This window comes from Urocitellus parryii, chromosome 7, assembly GCF_045843805.1.
Source record: "Urocitellus parryii isolate mUroPar1 chromosome 7, mUroPar1.hap1, whole genome shotgun sequence".
In the NCBI taxonomy this organism is placed as follows: Eukaryota; Metazoa; Chordata; class Mammalia; order Rodentia; family Sciuridae; genus Urocitellus; species Urocitellus parryii.
Window position 1 is genome coordinate 172,502,409 of NC_135537.1, and position 20,440 is coordinate 172,522,848.

The 20,440-nt window shown below is 42.6% G+C and overlaps 2 protein-coding genes across 5 annotated transcripts in view; both read left to right on the forward strand.

Annotated features, from left to right (window-relative positions):
* Positions 1-3,256: 3,256 nt before the first annotated feature.
* On the forward strand, positions 3,257-11,676 carry Amz2 (archaelysin family metallopeptidase 2). 2 transcript variants are annotated; one of them, XM_077800656.1, is made up of 9 exons: positions 3,257-3,326; positions 3,786-3,868; positions 4,175-4,266; positions 4,798-5,080; positions 5,461-5,634; positions 5,718-5,846; positions 8,408-8,571; positions 10,223-10,399; positions 11,484-11,676. In XM_077800656.1, exons 3-9 carry the CDS (start codon positions 4,252-4,254, stop codon positions 11,631-11,633), a joined length of 1,092 nt encoding a protein of 363 aa, XP_077656782.1. In that variant the 5' UTR covers positions 3,257-3,326; positions 3,786-3,868; positions 4,175-4,251; the 3' UTR covers positions 11,634-11,676. The 2 variants fall into 2 exon arrangements, with proteins under 2 accessions (XP_077656782.1, XP_077656781.1); XM_077800655.1 differs by having other exon boundaries at positions 3,257-3,316.
* Positions 11,677-14,333: 2,657 nt separating this feature from the next.
* The window catches only part of Arsg (arylsulfatase G), a 117,832-nt gene continuing 111,725 nt past the window's right edge, over positions 14,334-20,440 (forward strand). The window contains exon 1 of one of the 3 annotated variants that reach the window (XM_077800875.1): positions 14,334-14,609. The gene's annotated coding sequence lies outside the window, so the exon portion shown is untranslated. The other 2 variants (XM_077800874.1, XM_077800876.1) reach the window with 2 other exon arrangements.

A 20,440-nucleotide genomic window follows, 5' to 3' on the forward strand; every position in this document is an offset into this window, starting at 1 on the left:
CCAAAAAAAAAACAAAAACAAAACAAAACAAAACCCCAAAACTAGTCATGTATGTTGTATAATTTTAAAAATAAATAGCACAAATGAAATGATAATCAACTCCAGGATGAAATAAAGAGTTCTACAGGAAAGAAAGCACAAGCCGGATGCAGTGGCGCACGTCTGTAATCCCAGAAGCTTGGGAGGCTAAGGCAGGAGCATCGAAAGTTCAAAGCCAGTCTCAGCAATTTAGTGAAGCCCTAAGCAACTTAGTAAGACACTGTCTCAAAATAAATAAAAAGGGCTGGGGATGCGACACACAGCTCAGCGGTTAAGTGTCTCTGGGTTTAATCCCTGGTACCAGAAAAAAAGAAAGAAAGAAAGAAGAGAAACACAGACACTACATGAGACTTGGCTCTGCAGTGAACAATGTTTTCATAACCATCGTAATACAAATACCAACTACAGATTCATCCCAAATTTGTGACAGAACCCCACTGAGAGGAATGGGAGGTAGGACGTATTATGGGCGTTGGGTCCCCATCTATCATGGCAACAAATCAACAGATGGCAACTACAATGAACAGATCAAGAAGGCCTACTATACACGTTGTTTAGAAACATGGGGACCACATCAGGGACCTCAGCTGAGGTGCTGACAGCAGTGTCTGTGGGAAGCTGGCCTGTGGAGTGGGGACCATGGCCTCTCATTACAACTCTTTTAGTACTTTTTAGCTTTTAAAAACATGTACTTGTTGTATTTTTATATGTATATTGTTTTAAAATAAAGTTAATGTGGGCTGGGGATGTGGCTCAAGCGGTAGCGCGCTCGCCTGGCATGCGTGCGGCCCGGGTTCGATCCTCAGCACCACATACCAACAAAGATGTTGTGTCCGCCGAGAACTAAAAAATAAATATTAAAAATTCTCTCTCTCTCTCTCTCTCTCTCACTCTCTCTCTCTCTCACTCTTTCTTTAAAAAAAAATAAATAAAGTTAATGTACTAAGGGGAAGCATGATAGTTTGGTTGTTTATCTTGATGAATCCCTAATTAGTGGACTATCAGGGTAAGGAAAATTTAGAGATTGTAGGGTAAAAGAACCGGGGAGGGGTTACAGGAGTAAGAAGCAAAAGGGAAGCAGGGAACCGCCTAGAACGCACGCAGCAGCTGCCATGCCAGGGGTGGCTTGCGTATTTAGGTTCCCAAACACATTGCTTTTAAAACACATTGCTTTTGGACTATAAAAGTAATAAAAATTTATTATAGGCACTTGGGAAAGTACAAATGAATAAATAAAGAGGGAGAGAGAAAAAATTGAATCCCACCCCAAATCTCATTATACTTAGGTAATAATTATTATAACTTGTTGGCACATCTTAAAGTAAAAGAGGGTTATACTACATAAATATTTCTCTGTTGCACTTTATTTCCTCTTTGTATTTTTCCAGATAACTGTTGTCTTTGGAAAATGATTTAAAATGACCTCTTGGTGTTCCAATATATGAGTAGATATCAGAAGATAGCCATTCAGTCAAAAGACACAATATCCAAAGGAAGTCATTTGGTCCTCCCAAATCCTGTGAGGTCTGTGTTATTATTATATCCATTGCACAAACTAGGGAGGAGACCATTACAAAGTTAAATAATTGCTACAGGTCACATGCTAATAAGCAGGAGTTCTAGGGTTTCCCAGGCAATCTGCTCGCCTATGTTTATGGACCACACTTACAGACAGACTGTCTGGAAACAAGTCTATTCAGTCAAACACACATGCATAAAGGCTGCTTCTAGCATTGTGGGAATGATGCCTCAGCATTTTCCAGCTTAAAACTCTGAGAACAAACATGGCATGAATGTGTTTTATTGAAAGATGGTTACAGGTACTATTGCATATAAGCGCTGAGACTTCAGAAACAAATTTTGAGATTTCAACATCCAGGAAGGTCAACAAATAAACAGAGGCAGAGGTGACTAATGTAGGTGAAGAGACCAAACACCTGGAGTTAGTGTCCTGTAAGAAGACAACAGCTGAAATCAAGAAACTGTGTGTCCTTCTGGAGGATGGGAAGGAGAATAGGATGGAAAAAAAACCAGAGTGTGGTCAAATGTTCTGACTTTCAAGAGAGTAGGGTTGCTTTGAAGTGATGGGACAATACTGATAAGTGAAAACAGGGACTTACGAGTGTTTTTGAGGGAAAGAACGGGGTCCAGGGAGGAAAGTTGTGTCCCTTAAGGTGAGGTCTTTGAAGAAATCTATTGGGGAAAGGTGAGTTTGGAGAAATAGGTTTATAACGGGACAGGGCTTCTTCAGGGTTCCTCTGCAGGAAGCTCTATCACCAACAGGGTGGAGTGCGGGGTGAGTCATAGGCAGAATGAACCGATTTGGGTAGTAAGGCTGTGTGGGGGTGGACCTGTCTGGAGATCACCTCCAGGTCCGACATTTCAAAGGGAGAGGGGATACTTACTAGGTAGCTATTTTTAATTGGGAATACGCGGTGGCATTAACCAGCTTGTCTGCTAGGCACTGAGACGCATGAAGGGCTCTACAGCACACAAGGGGGCCAGGGAATCTTGCACTTTGACACAACTTCCCTGGGCCCCCGCGGACCTCGGGATTCAGAGCTCTATCCTTGTCTTGCATGAGATCCGCGAGGCCCCAGAGGGTGAAGGGCCTGCGCCTAGGCTGCACATCGGGCTCAGTGCACGCCTGCCCGCCCGCCGGCCCCTTCTCCTACACAGCCTCTTGGCCATCGCCTTCCGGCCTGCTCAGCCCGGTGAAGTCGCCCCAGTCGGCTAACCAAGCAGGAAGGGAAAGTCCAGTGGGTGAGGGCACGGGCGAGCGTGCGCCCTGGCTCTGCGTCAGCCTGCGGCCACCGCTGACTTATTTCGGACTTGCGTGGTTAAGTTACGCCGAGGGCGCGTCTCTAACCCACGGTTCGCTGAGCCGCCACCCACAGGCCACCCAGCCGCCACCCACAGGCAGCGTCCCAGCACTCCCTCGGGAACCCGGTCGCGGCGCCCCCGCGAGGGCGAGAGAGGACAAGACGATGGCGGGCGCTAGTTTTGGCGTCTCGCAGTCCTCTGCTCCAGGAGACCCGAGCCACGCTCGCCGATCGAACTCCCGGATCCAGTCTGCCGCACCCGCCCCGCGCTCCGAGGCGAGGCGAGAGAGGCGTGGCGCGGACGAGGGGGTGGAGCCAGAGGGCAAGGGCGAGACGGGTGGAGCCAATGGGCATGGGCGCGATGGGCGTGGCCAATCGGCGGGCTGTGCGCGCGGCGCCGAGGGCGAGGCGCATGCGCGCTGGGGCGGCGCGGGAGGCGGGCGGGCAGCGGCGAGGTCTGTCGGGGTGAGGGCGGTGCGGTCGGACTGTTCGGGTCGGGGAGGCGGCTGCCCACGCTGGGCCTCCCGGTTGGAGAGGCAGTCTCGGGGGAGGGATGCGGAGATGGGGAGGCGGCCGCGGCAGAAGCAGCGGGGGCAGGTGTCTCCGGGGAGCTGGGCCCGGCCTTTCAAGATGCTCCCCAGGGAGAAAAGGAGAACCGAGAGCCCCGGGGAAGGCCCTACGCCACCCCGCCACACCGGGCGGGGACTGGGGTCGAGCCCAAAGTGCGAGTTGACGAGGGCCACCTGCTAGTTCTGCCTTGCCTGGGATGTTCCGGTTTTAGGACCGAAGCATCCCGGGCCTCCAGCCCTTTGCAGTGACCCTCTGCTGCGCCCCCTGTCGCACTTCTTGGGCATCTCGGTCCAGATGAGACCTGGGAAGCTGGAGGAGGTCTTCCGACGTTTCACACCGCCTTTTTTATGTTAGGGTGAAGACACCCTTCACAGCACCTTCCGGACATGCCTGTCCTTGTAACGTAAACACTTCAATGGGAGCCTTCCTTTTTAAAGGTAGGTATATTATAGAGGCCACATCTTGCTTTACATTTTATCCTTTAGAAATAAAATGTTGGGCCAGACACTTAAGGAGTGAGGATGATCCTGTGCTCATGTCAGAGCTTTGACCAAAAAGACCTTTGGTCTGGAATTTTTGCCACCCCCATGAACCTGAGATAGAATTCAGAGGTTCAATTAGAGAAGAAATTAAGTCTTCTCATCAGTTTTCTGTTATCAAACTGAAAAAAAAAATCTAGATAATGAAAAAATATTATAGGATCCAGACAGAGATGTTCAATTTTTTTTCCTTTTCTAACTCAGAAAGCCTCATGGTGTACCATCTGTTTGCCTCACTCAAGGGAAGGATGAAAGCTCTACATAGGAACGTGATGTGATGGATGAGACCTGTCACTGTGAGTCTTCTGGCTTTTGATTAGTCATCTGATGTCTTCCCCAGTATAACATGACTCTGAGATGATAATTTCAGTGGTTGAGGTATATCTTGTCAATCTGAGTTAAATTACAGAATTGGGCATTTACATTAGTTCTCTTTTTGTTTGTTATTGGTATCCCTGAGTCATATTGGAAAGGATAAGTGTTTTTCATGTGGTCCCAATGAGTCAACTCATAATATTGTGATTATGATACAAATGATAGAAGGCAATTGGATATCAGTTCATGCTCATATAGTCACCACTAGTTTTTATAATGGAAGCAGGTTCCATATGTAAGGGAGGAGTGAATTTTATGGTTTTCTTTTCCATTTCTTAGATACTGTCCCCAAGAAATTAGAAGTAGGGGCAACTTTCTGAGGGGCCACTCTAAGACATTAGGAATTAGTAATGCCATTGAAGAGAGAAAGCAGACATGTATATGAAGTATAGGTAAAGTCCCCAAGATAGAGATGCATTTTATCTCTCACTACATGTTTTTTGTTTTGGCAGATGCAAGTATTACGTCACTCTGAACAGACACTGAAAAGAGCTCTCATCTCTAAGAACCCAGCGCTTGTGTCACAGTATGAGAAATTAGATGCTAGGGAACAGCAATTAATGAAGGAAGCCTTCCAGCCAACCAGTGATCTTTATGGACCTATTATTTTGCAATCACAATCAGACTGGATAATCTCACATCCTGAGGCTCCTCAAGACTTTGAGCAGTTTTTCAGTAATCCCTACAGAAAGATACCCTCTCCAGAGAAGCACAGTATTTATTTACTGGCCATTGGTATATATTGGAAATATGATGGTTTTAGTTTGGTTTTGCTGTGGCTCTATTGTCAGGGATGGTTTGGGCCATTGGTCTATTCAAGTGGGCAAATTTTTATGGCTTTTTAAATTTCTTTGTGGTGGGGATTGAACCCAAGGCCTTGTGCATGCTAGGCAAGTGATCTTTCATTGCAATAATAGAAGTTTTGTAGCTAAACTGACTTAAAAGTGAACATTTTATTTCTTTTTATCCATATTTTCTTTTATGTGTCTTATTAAGATATATTGAAAATTTGGAGTTTTGTTTCTGATTCCAAATTTCTTATTTGTGGATTGAGGTAAAGACTGAATATTATAATCATTTTAAAACTTGTCTTTAATTTTTTTCCCCTATTATAGGATCTCTAGGAAACACCAGAGTTATCAGTGAAGAATATACTAAATGGCTCAAGGGCTACTGTGAAGCATTTTTCTATGGCATGAGTGTAAAACTCCTAGAACCGATTTCTGTTTCTGCCACACGGTGTTCTTTTAGAGTGAATGATCACACACACAATTTACAAATTCATGCAGGTGAATTAAGCAACTTTGCAATTTGAATTAAGTAAAGGAAATATATAATGTAAATGTACATACATATGTTTCTTTTTAAATAGGGCATATCCTGAAGTTCTTAAAAAAGAAGAAACCTGAAGATGCTTTCTGTGTTGTGGGAATAACAATGATTGATCTTTACCCAAGAGATTCCTGGAATTTTGTCTTTGGACAGGCTTCTTTGACAGATGGTATTCCTTTTTCACATTGTTGGTAAAAAAAAACTTGTCTGCTAGAGAATATTTGAAATTTTTTTTTTTTTTTTAAAAAGGATAAAATCCAACTAATAATATGTTTTTTTAGCTTGTGGTTTTGGGGATTGAATCTGGAGGTGCTATACCACTGAGCTACATCCATAGTCCTTTTTATTTTTTATTTGAGGCTGGATCTCTCTAAGTTGCCAAGGCTAACCTTGAACTTGGGACACCTGCCTCAGCCTCCCAGATTCATGAGAAGTACAGGTGCGTGCCACTATGCTTGACTTTTTTTTTAAACTTTTTTTTCTTTGTGGTACTGAGGATCACATGCTAGGCAAGTGCTCTATCACTGAGCTACATTCCCAATTCAATAATAGTTTTTTTTTTTTTTTTTTTTTTTTTTTTTTTTTTAAGGAGAGAGGGAGAGAGAGAGAATTTTTAATATTTATTTTTTAGTTCTTGGTGGACACAACATCTTTGTTGGTATGTGGTGCTGAGGATCGAACCCGGGCCGCACGCATGCCAGGCGAGCGCGCTACCGCTTGAGCCCCATCCCCAGCCCCAATAATAGTTTTAATATATTAAAACTGCATAGTAATTTCAGTGAGGCATCTGGGGACTATGCTGTCCTTAGATGCTGAAGTTCTGGGTTCTTTAGTAAGCCATTCCCACCCTTAAGGTAATAACACCTATTTCACACAGTTATTTGGATATAATTTACATAACAGTGCCTATCCATAAAAAGTGCATAAAATAGTCTGCAAGGTGATGCTGGTCTGTAATCCCAGCTACTTAGGAGGCTGAAACGGGAGGATCCAGGATCATAAATTCAAATGGGGACACTTTCTCTGGCGAACGTTTCTTTCTATTTAGAGGTGGAAGCTTCTTCTCACCTACTCCTTCATTCTCAAGTCTTCATTCCATGAGGTTCCTTATGCCGCCACCCCTATGACCCTACCCACATGCTTTCTTGTAGACTGGGGTCACTGCTGTTTTGGTAATTTTTGTGATGTGAGCTAGCTTTTCATCAAAAGTTCCTCCTTTTATCATTAACCTGATAGAAATGGAAACATTAAAAATAACTTAAAAACAACTTGTTTGTTTACCTAGATATTGCTGGCTAATTTATCTTATGTATTTGGGAAGGTCAGGAAACATTCTGCCAAGCTTTCTTTTTTAATCCTTTTTAGGGGAGAGGGTAATATTTCATGATATACATAATGTAAGAGATGGAGGATCACAAGTTCAAGGCCAGCCTTGGAAACTTGGCAAGACCCTGTCTCAAAAAATAAAAAGGACTGGGGAGTAGCTCAGTGTTAACCCTGCTCTGGGTTCAGTCTCCACAAAATGTATGTGTTAGCAGGACTGATCTGCTGTGTAGTAAGACAGTATTGCACCACAAAGAACCTTGTTTTCCCTGAGTGTCCAGATTGGTATTTTTAAATTTATAAACATTACTAAAGAAAATAATCTATTTGTGGGAACAGAAATGTTCTTACTAAGACATGTTATATGAAGTACACTCATACTTTGGCCCAGTGGAGGTCACTTGTGATACATGATTAGATGTAATTTTTTCCCTGAACTTCCAGAATGCCAGCCTTCCCTAATTTTTAAATAGGGAAGGGCATTTACATTAGTAAATTAGTAGAGAACTAATGTAAATGCCCATTTCTGGCATTTTGAGCATGAGGTGAAGAACATTCTTTTTGAATCAAGTTTGATTGGACAAATTTACTATGAGTTTATTTCCTTACCAAAAAAATTTCAGGGTAGGCATTACTGGGTCGAGTGTTGCGCAGCATTCAGGAGCTCAGGGTTGTAGCCCCAATACAGCAAAAAGAAAAAGGTGATAATGTAAACAAGTAAGGTTATAAATCAGTCTCCTGTACAGTGAGTTATATATTAAACTGTGTTCTTCGAGCACACGAAGATGGTAGATTCTAAATGTTACACAGGAACTCAGCGACAAGGGTATTTATTCTGATCACCCAATACCAGCTGCATAGTAAGAGTTGTGCAGTATAATTGGCTGTATTCTTGTCCTCACTAAAAGGAGTTGCAGGAGGGGAAGAGGCTATTCTGTCTGAAGTCATGGTCCAGAACATATTTTCAGGTCACCCGGGCAGTGTGCAGGGTATGAGGGAAGGCCCACAGCCCTTATTTATATGCATGAAACTGGAAACTGTTGTGTTCCTAAAGTAAAACCACTACTGTCTTTTGTTTATGCGATTATTTCTCATGACTCCTTTGGAAGTACTTGATTTTGACTATTCTTTGAGAAGAAGACTTTTTTTGTGAAACTTGGAAACTTCCAAATTCGCTAGATTTGACCCTAAGTGTACTGAGTTTTATAGGCAGGGCAAACTGGATAACAGGCGAAGATTTTGAAGGGGAAACGTCCTCCTTTGTGTTGGCAAACCTTAAGGGTATGGGACTGTGAACACAGTAACGCAGAGGTGTCCTCACTGAGCGGATATTCTAGAAAACTCTGCTTTGGTCTTTCCTTCAGGAATCTTGCCCTCATTCTGTGGTTGCTTTTTTTCTTTCTGCAGGAGTGGGGATATTCAGCTTTGCTAGATATGGCAGCAATTTCTATAGCTCACATTATAAAGGCACAGTGAAGAAGCTCCATAAAAAATCTTCCAATGACTATGCCATTTTTGATAACTACTTTATTCCTGAAATCACTAGTGTTTTGCTGCTGCGATCCTGTAAGGTGAGTTTAAAAAATCCTGTAGCTGGGCTGGGGATGTGGCTCAAGCCGTAGCGTGCTCGCCTGGCATGTGCGGCCAGGGTTCGATCCTCTGCACCACATACAAAGATGTTGTGTTCACCAAGAACTAAAAAATAAATTAAAAAAAAATCCTGTAGCTTTTTTTTTTTTTAATAAGATCTTCATTTTCTAATCATATATCATCAGCCCTTAAAGTAACATAAGTGAGTTTGTATCTTTGTACACTTTTTGTGGATATTGCAATAAAAACAGTCTAACTGGATACAACTGAAAATTTATAATATCAGTGACATTTTTTGGTCCTGCTAGTACATGCAGCCTTTGGCTATATTGTCCTATTTATTGAATTCCTGAATCCCATGATGAGTAGGCACCCTACTCCTTCAGGCCGATCATCAGGTAGAACTGCCTCTCTGAGGACTTTGGGGAACCACTGTTCTCTGCCCTTTTAAGGAGAAAAGGCGTTTGTTTTCGGGGCTCTAGGCAACCCTCGACTGTAGTTCTGAGATAGATCCTGATGTCTATCTCCCCATCCCTGGTCTTTGGAAAGCTGGTCTCCTCATTTCCCTCCCTCCATAGCCAGATGTATGGTCGTCTTCTTCAGTTAAAGAGTTCTGCTTTCCCCAGGATTGTACTTTGAAGTACACCTTTTAGAACTATGTTTTCTTCATGCCCCCAACCAGGGATTAAACCCAGGAGTACTTAGCCACTGAGCCACATCCCCAGCCCTTTTTATTTTTTATTTTGAGACCAGGTCTCAATAAGTTGCTTAGGGCCTTGCTAAGTTGCTGGGGCTGGCTTTGAACTTGTGATCTTCCTACCTCTGACTCCTGAGTTGCTGGGATTACAGGCATCTACCACTGCGCCTAGCTAGAACTGTCTTCAAAATCTGTGCCAAGAGTCCCCTGCATAAAAGCATCACCGGATGTACTCACTAGCATGTAGATCCATCCCCATTCCTCCTAGACCTACTGAATCAGCATCTCAGATTCTGAACTGTAACAAATATCCACCTGGTCTAGGGCAAGGATTCTCAACCAGGAATGATTTTGCCACCAGAGGACATTTTAACAATGTCTAGAGACTTTTATTTTTAAGGTCCTGGGGATTGAATGTGGGGTGCTTTACCACTGTACTATATCCACCTTTAATTTTTTTTTTTTAATTTAATTTGAGGCACGGTTTAACTAAGTTGTTGAGGCTGGTTTCAAACTTGTGACTCTCCTGCTTCAGCTTCTCTAGTGACTGGGATTATAGATACGTACCCCTGTACCTATCTGGAGACATTTTTGATTGTCACAACTGGAGAGGGGTTCTGTCATCTGGTGGGGGGAGGCCAGGGATACTGCAAAACATCCTACAAGGCCCAGGGCAACTCCCCACGATGTGGAATTAACATGTTAATAGTATGGAAGTTGAGAAACTCTGGTCCAAGGGACCTAATTAAGGATAATAAGGAAGGCATTCAGATAATTAAGAGAAATGAAGGACTACTAAGGCTTGGAAGTTTTGTTGATAATGGTAAGGGAGTTGATTCCTTTAAATCTGTTTCTTGGAGAAGTAAGTAAAAGAAGTTATGAGCCATTGTTTGATAATGGTGGCTCTGTAAAACCACAACATGAATGTTTTGCAGACTTTATCCCATGAGATTGGACACATATTTGGACTGCGACACTGCCAGTGGCTCACATGCCTGATGCAGGGCTCCAACCACTTGGAGGAAGCTGACCGTCGTCCTCTAAACCTGTGTCCTATCTGTCTACGCAAGTTGCAGTGTGCCATTGGCTTCAATATTGCAGAAAGATACAAAGTAAGTGTGGCATGGTGGTGGAGGAGGGAAGTGGTTATCTGAGTAACAAACTGACATTTTCAATTAGCTCCTTCTCTAGAGCTGTAATTTATCAGAAGGAAATTAGTGTAAAGATAAGCAGGAAGCTGTGGTTTAAAAAAAAAAAAAACATGCAAAGAAATACCTTCCTTGAAAACTTCAGGTTGCCTATGCCTATCTCATACTTGCAGTTCTATGAGAAATGGTAAAAGAAGTTTCTCTTCTCATCTAATTAGGGCGAGAGAGCTTGACTGACTTGGCAGAACAAAATATATGTCAGTCTGTGTAGCAAAGCTCATTAAAAAAACTAACTAAATATATATAAACATATGAGCGTGATTTATCTTTCCAAATATGTGACAGAGGTTGTGATACTCATTAGGAGAAAAGGATGATTTTCTTTAAGAAGAAAGAGGGAAGGTACCAAATCTCAGTGTGCATGAGCGTGTATGCCCACATGTATATCAGTGTGCATTCTATGGTTACTCATGGGTAACTGCTCATTCAAGGGACTGCACTTAAGTGTCTGCATCCATGCCTTCACACATGTGTCTACCATGCTTCTGCATATACTTACGTGTGTACACATAAGCATTAAATTAAAGGCATAGCATAGTATACCTTATGGGATAATTAGCAAGTTGAGAAAAGAAAATTATTATCCTGCCACCCTAAAATAAGTAGTGTAAGAATTAGTATATTTCCTTTTCACCTTTTTTCTTATGCATACTTTTGAACACAATTTACAATTATATTTTGTATATTTTAATATGTTGTTTTATTCTGTTTTTTTAATACTTAATTTTTTAGTTGTAGCTGGACACAATACCTTTATTTTATATATTTTTATATGGTGCTGAGGATTGAACCCAGGGCCTCGCAAGTGCTAGGCCAGCATTCTACCACTGAGCCACAACCCCAGCCCCTCGATGTGTTGTTTTGTATTCATAACCATCTTTATTAAGTGCAACATCCTCATCCCAGGTCAAGATAACCTGACCTAGACTCAGTTTTCTTTTCTTGCCTAAAACAACGTTGCTAACCTGTGAGTCTTCTGTTTCCTAAGGCACTGGTGAGGTGGATTGATGATGTTAACACACCCAGAGCAACTCCGAAACCTAGTTGTGAAGATAATGTGCATTTACCGAAACCTGTAGAGGCCTTTCAGGATTGGAAGGAGTGGATAATGAAATGCCTTGCTGTTCTCCAAAAATGAGTACCTTCAGATAGGAGTAAATAAAGTAAATATTTGCACATTATGCTCTCATTTGGGTTGAAAGCTTCATTGGAATGAACTGTGTACTGACTGTGCTGGGTCAGAGTACTGGAATAGAACCTTCTTGAAGCACCTGAACTGAACTGAGGCTCATCTGGAATAAGAAAAACTCCACACCTCCTTCTCTTCTTGTTTACTAGCCCTGACTGTGGCAGTGAACACATTGTTTCCATTCTTCAAATATGTTTGTGTCTCAAAGAGAGTTAGGATTAGCAGTAACTAGTAAGTAAATAAATACTTTAAAAATAGCTATATATGTCCCAAGGAAAGAACCAATACAATTTTCCAGGGATGCTTTTGTTTTTAGAAGAGATGCTGTCCCTTGAGAGGAGGCCCAGCCAGACCGTTTTTGTGCGCGTTCATGGCCTCCAACTTTGCCGTCTGCATCCTTTTTCTGTGAGCCTTTCTCATCTCAGGCATGCCTTACATCTTCCTTCTTCTTGCTGTTTATCAGCTTATATCAGTTTTTAATAAAGTGTGACGTCCTCTCCAAAGTATTTGCACATGACAGTAGCAGTGATACCCATGAGAGAACCATGCAGTTTTCAGCTATAACTCATTAGTCATTTGTGAGGGGTGTGGCAAATAATGTGTAATGGCATTGGTTTGTGTGGGTTGCACTCATTCCATAGGCTTAGAACAGATTTTGAGTTTTTTGGGTTTTTTTCCTGATACTGGAAGTTGAACCTAGAGATGCTCTACCACTGAACTACATCCCCAGTCCTTTTACTATTTTTTTTAAAATATTTATTTAGTTAGTTAGTTCTCGGCGGACACAACATCTTTGTTGGTATGTGGTGCTGAGGATCGAACCCGGGCCGCATGCATGCCAGGCGAGCGCGCTACCGCTTGAGCCACATCCCCAGCCCCTCCTTTTACTATTTTATTTTGAGACACTTACTTACTAAATTGAGAGACTGGCTGTGAACTTGTGATCCCTCTGCCTTACTTTCCCAAGTCACTGGGGATTATAGGCATCGGCCACCAGGCCTGGCAGGTTTCAGGTTAATTTCTGTAATGTCTTTCACTTTTTGCATTGTAAAGTGTTAGAGATGGAGAGTGAGTACAATGGGGTTTCCTGTCAGGATGCTGAGAGTGGCCATGATGGCCTGTCAGGCTGTGACATCAACCAGTTCATGGTGGTGAACAAGTTGAAAGCCTCAGACTTGACAAACCACCTCTGCTTGGTCAATGTATCCCAGAAATCTAGAAACTACAGTGAGACATTTTATTGGATGCCAGTGAGCTGACAGCCATTTCCCACTTTCCTATCTTACCTTCAGGGTAAGACTTAAAAAAGGATATTTTTAATTTTTTTTTAAACTCTGCAACCTAAATTCTTTCATTGTGATTTAGAAGCATGTAAATTTTATGGATTCTGTTATGAATTTTCTTTCCTCAAATAATTTTTAAACCATGGATTGAACTCAGGAGCCCTTGACCACTGAGCCACATCCCTGCCCTATTTTGTATTTTGTTTAGAGACAGGGTGTCACAGTTGCTCAGTGCTTCCCTGATGCTGAGGCTGGCTTTGAACTCTCCCACCACTGGGATTACAGGTGTGTGCCACTGTGCCTGGCAAATAATATGCTTTTAATTACCACCCATTCATTTATATTTTCTTACAAGGTAAGCACAATTTTAGTCTGGTAGGCTAGCATTAATCACAACCCTAGAAGTTCTGATTTCCTTGGTCAATAAATTAGGGATTACAGTTAACTGGACAAGGTATAAAGTCCATTTGTGCCTGGTCTGCACATGAGTCTGGACAAGGTTGACTGAAACAAATCATTCCCTCTTGTTAAGAATCGAACTAAACAAGCAATCTTAATTGCTGTGTATAACTAATTGTGTACACTTCTGGACAGTTTCTTAAAAGTGAAGTTTAAAAATATGATTTGTCTACTGCAACTACATTTTAATGTTCTATATTAAATCATAGTTTCAAAAAATAATCTTCACTAAATGACCAGAAATCCAGGCAGGTTTTTGCTCTGTAAATGCTGAATGGACATAGTATTGAACTACTAAAGATTTTCCACTGCCTAAAATACTACTTTAGAAATGTGAACTTGAAATGCTGTTCAGTTATAGGTCCTGTTCTGGACTTCCATGGAGTTAGCAGTGTATCTTCAATTGAGGGAGAGGATGAAATGGTGACATTTCAGTCCACACAAACTTCTACAGGGAGTGTTAAACAGAGGGACTGGGCAAGGCTCATCCATCTGTTCTTGTCCGTCTGCTTTTTTTAAGCATAAATTTCTCTGATAAGGTTCTTTTATTTATTTAGGTGTTGTGGATTGAACTCAGGGGGGCTTTATCACTAACCTACATTCCTCAGTCCTTTTTAAAAAATTTAAAGACAGGGTCTCGCCAAATTGTTGCAGCTGGCTTTGAACTTGCGATCCTTCTGCCCCCATCTCCCTGAGCCATTGGGATTACCAATTTGAGTCACTGACCCCCGCCCCATAATACTTTAAATTTCCAAGCCCTATGAGTTATAGAGGGCCTGGTTGTTTCTTCTTCAGACCCAAAGTGCTAAAATCCAAACAGGCAGCTCTGGGACTGCTATAGCTGGCCCTGCGCTCGCTCGGGCCCTCCCCAGCAGAGCAGGAAGCGCTTCGCTGTCCCGGCTGCGCTCTGGCGTGCAAGCGCGGGACCTGCAGCTGCCAGCAGCCGCGCCACCTGTTTCCGCCCGCAGGGACTTCCCCTAGCGGGATCCGAAGCGTGGAGTCCGCAGCCCGGCCTACCCCGGCGGGCGTCGGGGACCCAGGGTAACCTCCTCCGCCGCAGCCTCCGGTGCAGGCCTGTCTCAGGGGAGGCCCGCGCCACACCCACGCGTGCTGCACTCTGGGCTTGGCCTTGGAAAATCAGGATGGCGATGGCAGCTGAGCAGTGAGTGGAACCAACTCTCGGGTAGCTCATTTACAATGTGCTTCATTTAAAAGTTTCCATCTTCGTCACTTTCTAGATTCTGAGATCTAGAGCAGCACCGTCCAACAGAAATATCATACAAGCCACATGTGTAAGTTTAACTTCTCCAGTGGCCTCTTTGGCAACTGCAAAAAGAAGCAGGAGGGATTAATTTCAGTCACATAGTCAGCCAATGCATCCAAAATACAACATGTAATCATTATAAATATTAAGAGATTTTTTTTATATTCGTTTTTCATATCAAGTCTTCGAAATCCGGCGTGTATTTCACACTTACAGCACTTCTTGGTTGGGATTGGGCACATTTCAAGTGCTCAGCCCCTGTGGCTTGTGAGTGCTGTATTGGACCACGTAGCTCCAGATTAGTACAGTTTCTAGGCTGTCTGTAAAGATGTACCCAGGAAATTGGGCCAGTAGGAGAGGAAGGCTCCTCTAAGGGTCAGGTAGTGTCCTCTGGTAGCACAGTGAGAGCGAACGGGTTTGGGCACCCAAGGGTCGCTGGGTGCAGCCTTGACTGGGTTTTCCCTCATGCTTTTATTTTCTGGCACAGATAGCTTCCTACCCTCCCCTCTGGTTGCCAAAGGCCTGGTATCTCCTTGAGATGAATTTTCATTTTTGGAAACCAGTTGTAAAATGTTCATAATAGGGAGACTGTTGAGTCCATTTGTGGATGCAGAAGCAAGGCCATGTTAGAGGTCAAGCAAACTGTGGATAGTTAAACCAATGACGAAAATGGGATCAGAGCCCACGCGTCCTGATTGTGAGTTCTGGGTTGTTTTCGCTGTGCAACGTGACCTCATGGAAGGAGAATACCACCAGCCCAAAACCAAACCAATTTTTTTTTTTCAGGTTGTTTACAAAAGGGCTTATAAGATTAAACTTTCTTTCAACTTCTTTTCTATTCAAGTGGGGCCATCTGGGGTTGCTCAAAGTCAGAGAAATCAGTCCATGTACTCTTTGCCTTAGAGCCTCTGCCGGTGCATACACACACACACACACACACACACACACACACACACACACAAGAAAAAAGGTACACTGTTTAGAAAAGCAGTTATCAGTAGTTGAGGCATTAAAGGATCATAAAAAAATGTCAGTATGGACTGGGGATGTAAATCAGGGATAGAGTACTTAGCTAGCATGCATGAGGCCCTGGGCTCTGTCCCCAGTAAGAATTTTTTAAAAAGTGTATTTCCAAATAGCATAGAGAATTTTGAATGTTTCCAACAAAAAAATGATAAATGGGATGATATGCCAGTTACCCTGATCTTATCAGTAAACATTGGATACATGTAATGTCACATTGTACCCCATAAATATGTGTAATCACACATATGTGTAATTATATATGTCAAAAATAAAAATATATATATTCAAAATCTTCTGGAAAACAGGTGGTTAAAACAGAATCCACATGGACAATATGTTAAATCTCATAGCCCTCCATTTGCATATCTAACCTACTGTTAATTTCTGCTCTTGGATTCGTTTTTTCCCTCAAGCTGATACAGCCACATAGGACACTCCTGCTGGGTACCTTGAGACTTCTCCTCAGCTGCTGGACCAGTGGGCTCTGGGCATAGTGCTTCTGTCCTAATGTCCTCTACCTTTTTTGTAGCATACTGGGTCTCTTGAGCTTTATTTGTAAATAGATACCAGTTTTTTTTTCTCATGAGGGGAAAAAAGTCAATGAAAAATAATGAGCTCATTCATTCATTTACATATTTTTCATTCAATAATATTTATGGAACATCACCTGCTTCGTGTTAGGCCCTATTCAAAACCTTGAGGATATATAACAATGAATAAAAATCTGCTGTCCTGCCAGCAGGTGGTGCATCCTGTAGTCCCTGCATCTTGGGAGGCTGAGGCAGAAGGATTGCAGAATTGAAGCCAGTTTCAGCAATTTAGCAAGACCCTAAGCAACTTAGCAAGACCCTTTCTCAAAATAAAAAATAAAACAGGTCAGGAATGTGGCTCAGTGGTTAAGTGTCCCTGGGTTCATTCCCCAGTACAAAAACAAAACAAAAAACAAAAATGAAAAACTGTGATCCTAATGTATTAGTGGAAGAAACAGATAATCAAGGAATAAACAACTCCTTTTATGTCAAAGAATAGAAACATACTATTTTGGATAGGATAATCAGGAATGCCTTTGTAGGTAGGAGATATTTGGAGGTGACCAAATTAAAAGGTTACGACACATACACCTCTAAGTGAGGGTGTATCAGGCAAAGGGAACCTCAAGTGGTGTGGCCTGAGGCTTAGCATATTTGGAGAGGGGGGGAAGTACTGGCATTGGGAGTTCATCCAGTGCCCTTCCTTAAGGACCGATGTCTGGGGCTGGGGATATGGCTCAGTCGGTAGAGTGCTTGTCTTGCATGCACAAGGCCCTGGGTTCAATTCCCAGCACCACAAAAAAAAAAAAAAAAAAAAAAAAGGACCGATGTCTAACTTGTGATTTAAAAGGATTATCATGGCTGCTATATGGGAAATTAAGTCTCGGTTGTGGGTAGCAGGAATGGAAACTGGCAAACAAGCTAGAAGATGATGGTAACAATCCAGTTGAGATGATATTGGCTTAGATCAAGGGTGTGATGGAGTCTGCTGAAGCATTCAGGTTCTGGATATATTTAGAAAGGCAAGCTGATGGGGTTTGGCGAGGAGGGGGTGGGGTTGGAGGAGGAAGATCCAGAGTTGCCCTGGGGACATTTTACACTGGAGGTGCCTGATTGATTTCCATGTGCTGCCACGTGGGCACCTACAAGGCTGGAGCTCAGGGGCAAAGCTGGGACTAAGGCTGTGGAGGAGATGCTTAAAGCTCCGGCTGGATTCCAGGGTAGCGAGGCCCCAGGTGGCTGGCATGCTTGTTGTTCTTGTTACTGGAAAGGCTTGTGAATGATATAAATACATAGCCACAGTTTGTGTTTTCTCTCAATAATCTTTGGCGAAGCGTTCTGGATATCAGCCTTGCTGTCTAATTTGTCCTCTAGGAAAATAGGTGCTGAAGGAAATTTGAGTGTGAGAGTTTTTGCATGAGTAGATAGCAAAGTTGCAAGTTCTCTGTGCCCTTCGAGTCGTTATGAAAACTGGACACCAGGGGGACCCATTCTCCTTCGTCATTTGTAGAGGAGGTCCCACCGGTCGGGTGTGCTTGCAGTGGTTTAGGACACATATCTGCATCCAAGACAGATCTGAAGACAGGGACAGCTTCTCTTTTCTCAATGCAATGTACACTTGTAGGAGTGGTCTTTTAGCACATAACCTGTCTGAATTGTCTTTAAGTTGACTGTGTTCAGTAATGTTCATAACCATTTAAAAGTCTGAAGCCATGACTTTTGAACTCTAGATCCCTTTTACTTAAAAATAAGGATCATGATATCCAGGTATGGTGGTCTAAGCCTATAATCCCAGCTACTCATGAGACTGAGGCAGGAGAATCACAAGTTGAAGACCAGCCCGGGCAACTTAGCAAGACCCTATCTCAAAATAAAAAGGGCTGTGAATGAGCTTAGTTTTAGAGCACTTGCAGAGCATGCACCAGGTCCTGGGTTCAAGTCTCAGTACTGGAAAAACACAACCAAAACAAAAAACAACAGATCATGGTGATTTTAAGTTAGAATATTTGTAGCAGAGAATGAATATCTAAATGTAATAAATACCTTCAGGTGACTTGAATCTGGGCCATTGAAAGCTGGATGTAGAATGAATTTTCTATTTTATCCCTTGGGATTAAGGTAAAGGCAAGGCAAATAAATGCACGAAAACTACATAAGACAGCATTGGAGCATAGAATCAATGACTTTGTTAAGAGATTCAGAAGCATCAATTCAGTTAAAGATGCATTTATCTTAACAGGACATATGATCATAACTCATTTTTACAACTGGAGTAATTTTACTTTTGGGGAGGGAAACCATCTACGTTAATACTGAAACATTATGAAGTTAACAGGCTTAAGACAGAATCTCTTTCATCATGGATATAAAAACTGATAGTTATTTCATGAATGAGTTTCAGCTGGCTCATCTTTCCTGTCCTTGGGATCTAAGAATGACTTTGACCACAGTGATCCTTTCCTATCAATCAAGATTGTTATTTTTCCGGGCTGGGGATGTGGCTCAAGTGGTAGCGCGCTTGCCTGGCATGCGTGCGGCCAGGGTTCGATCCTCAGCACCACATACCAACAAAGATGTTGTGTCCGCCGAGAACTAAAAAATAAATATTAAAAAAAAAATTAAAAAAAAAAAAAAGATTGTTATTTTTCACGATTGTGCTACTGGCTTGGAGCAAAGATCAGAAATTATTGTCCACAGGGCAAAACCAGTCCACCACCTATTTTTAAAATAGCCCTCAAACTAATAATAACTTTAACATTTTTATGTGATTGAAAAAAAATCAAAAGAATATATCATGTGGGAGAGTTCATATGAAATTCAGGTTTCAGCATAATAAAGTTTTATTGAAACATAGCCACACTCATTCATTTATATATTGTCTGCGGCTGCCTTTGACCTACAACAGCTGCGTTGAATAGTTGCAACAGAGACTTCATGATCCAGAAAGCCGTGACTGTTCACTGTCTGGACCTTTATAGAAAAAGATTGCCAGCCCCTGGCATGGAAAGTCTGTGCTATTTACTCAGGGTTTAGAAAAGCCTTGCCTGTAATCCCAGCAACTCAGGAGGCTGGGGCAGAAGGATTGCAAGTTTGAGGCCAGCCTCACCAACTTAGCAAGATCTTGTTTTAGGATTAAAAAGGACTGGCAGTGTGGCTCAGTGGCAGAGTACCCCTGGGTTCAACCCAAAACAAAAAATAAACATTGTTAGGACCATTCTATAACTGAGTTTAGATAGTTGTGTTAGCTTTCTATTGCTGTGACAGAATACCTGATATAAATATTTTAAAAAGGAGGAAAGATTTATTTTGGCTCCTAGTTCCAGTTTCCTGTCTATGGTTGCCTGGACTTGTTGCTCTGAGCCTGTGCTGAAGGGGAACATCAAAGTGACTCACCTGCTGGTGGCCAGGAAGGAGAGACACACACAGGGAGGCAGAGAGGGAGGGGTCAGGGTCCCAAGGCCCTCTTGAAGGGCATGGCCCAGTGACCTAACTTCCTCCCGATAGGCCTCACGCCTTCACTCTCTCGTAGGGCCACAGGCCGCCAACCAAGGCTTCAGAACTTGGCCTTGGGGAACATTTAAGATATAAACTCTTATAATAGTCTTAACTATTTGCCTTCAGTACTTTTTCTTTTTGGCAGTACTAGGGATTGAAGCCAGGGACCACTCAACCACTGAGACCTTCTTGAGACTGACTGGCTAAATTGCTCAGACTGGCCTTGAACTTGGGGTCCAGTGCCTTTTGACAGGCTTATTTAATTTGGGAGTCATATCATTTCCTTCATATTTCCAGTGCTGGGAATGGAACGCAGGGCCTGGTACACAATAGGCAAGCACTGTACCACCAATCTCCATTCCAAGTTCCTCATTTTTTATTAAAAATTAAGTTCAGGTACCAGGCTTGGTGGTGCACTCCTGTAATCCCAGGATCTTGGGAGGCTGAAGCAGGAGGATCAAAAGTTTGAGGCCAGCCTCAGCAACTTAGCAAGGCCCTAAGCAACTTAGCAAAACTCTGTCTCAAAATCAAAAGGGATGGGGATGTAGCCCAGCAGTTAGACATTGCTGAGTTCACTCCCCAGTACAAAAAAAAAAAAAGTGTTCAACCATTCCTTTTATTCACATTTCAGTTCATAGCTCAAAATAGGACTCTTCACTTGATTATATTGTAACATTTTATTTCCCTCTCCTGTTATGC

What these genes read in the sequence shown, in the direction of transcription:
- Amz2 (XM_077800656.1), top strand. An exon ending in TATTTATTTACTGGCCATTG is followed by an intron (nt 5,081 to 5,460) that starts GTATATATTGGA and finishes CCCCTATTATAG; the next exon opens with GATCTCTAGGAAACACCAGA. An exon ending in CAATTTACAAATTCATGCAG is followed by an intron (nt 5,635 to 5,717) that starts GTGAATTAAGCA and finishes CTTTTTAAATAG; the next exon opens with GGCATATCCTGAAGTTCTTA.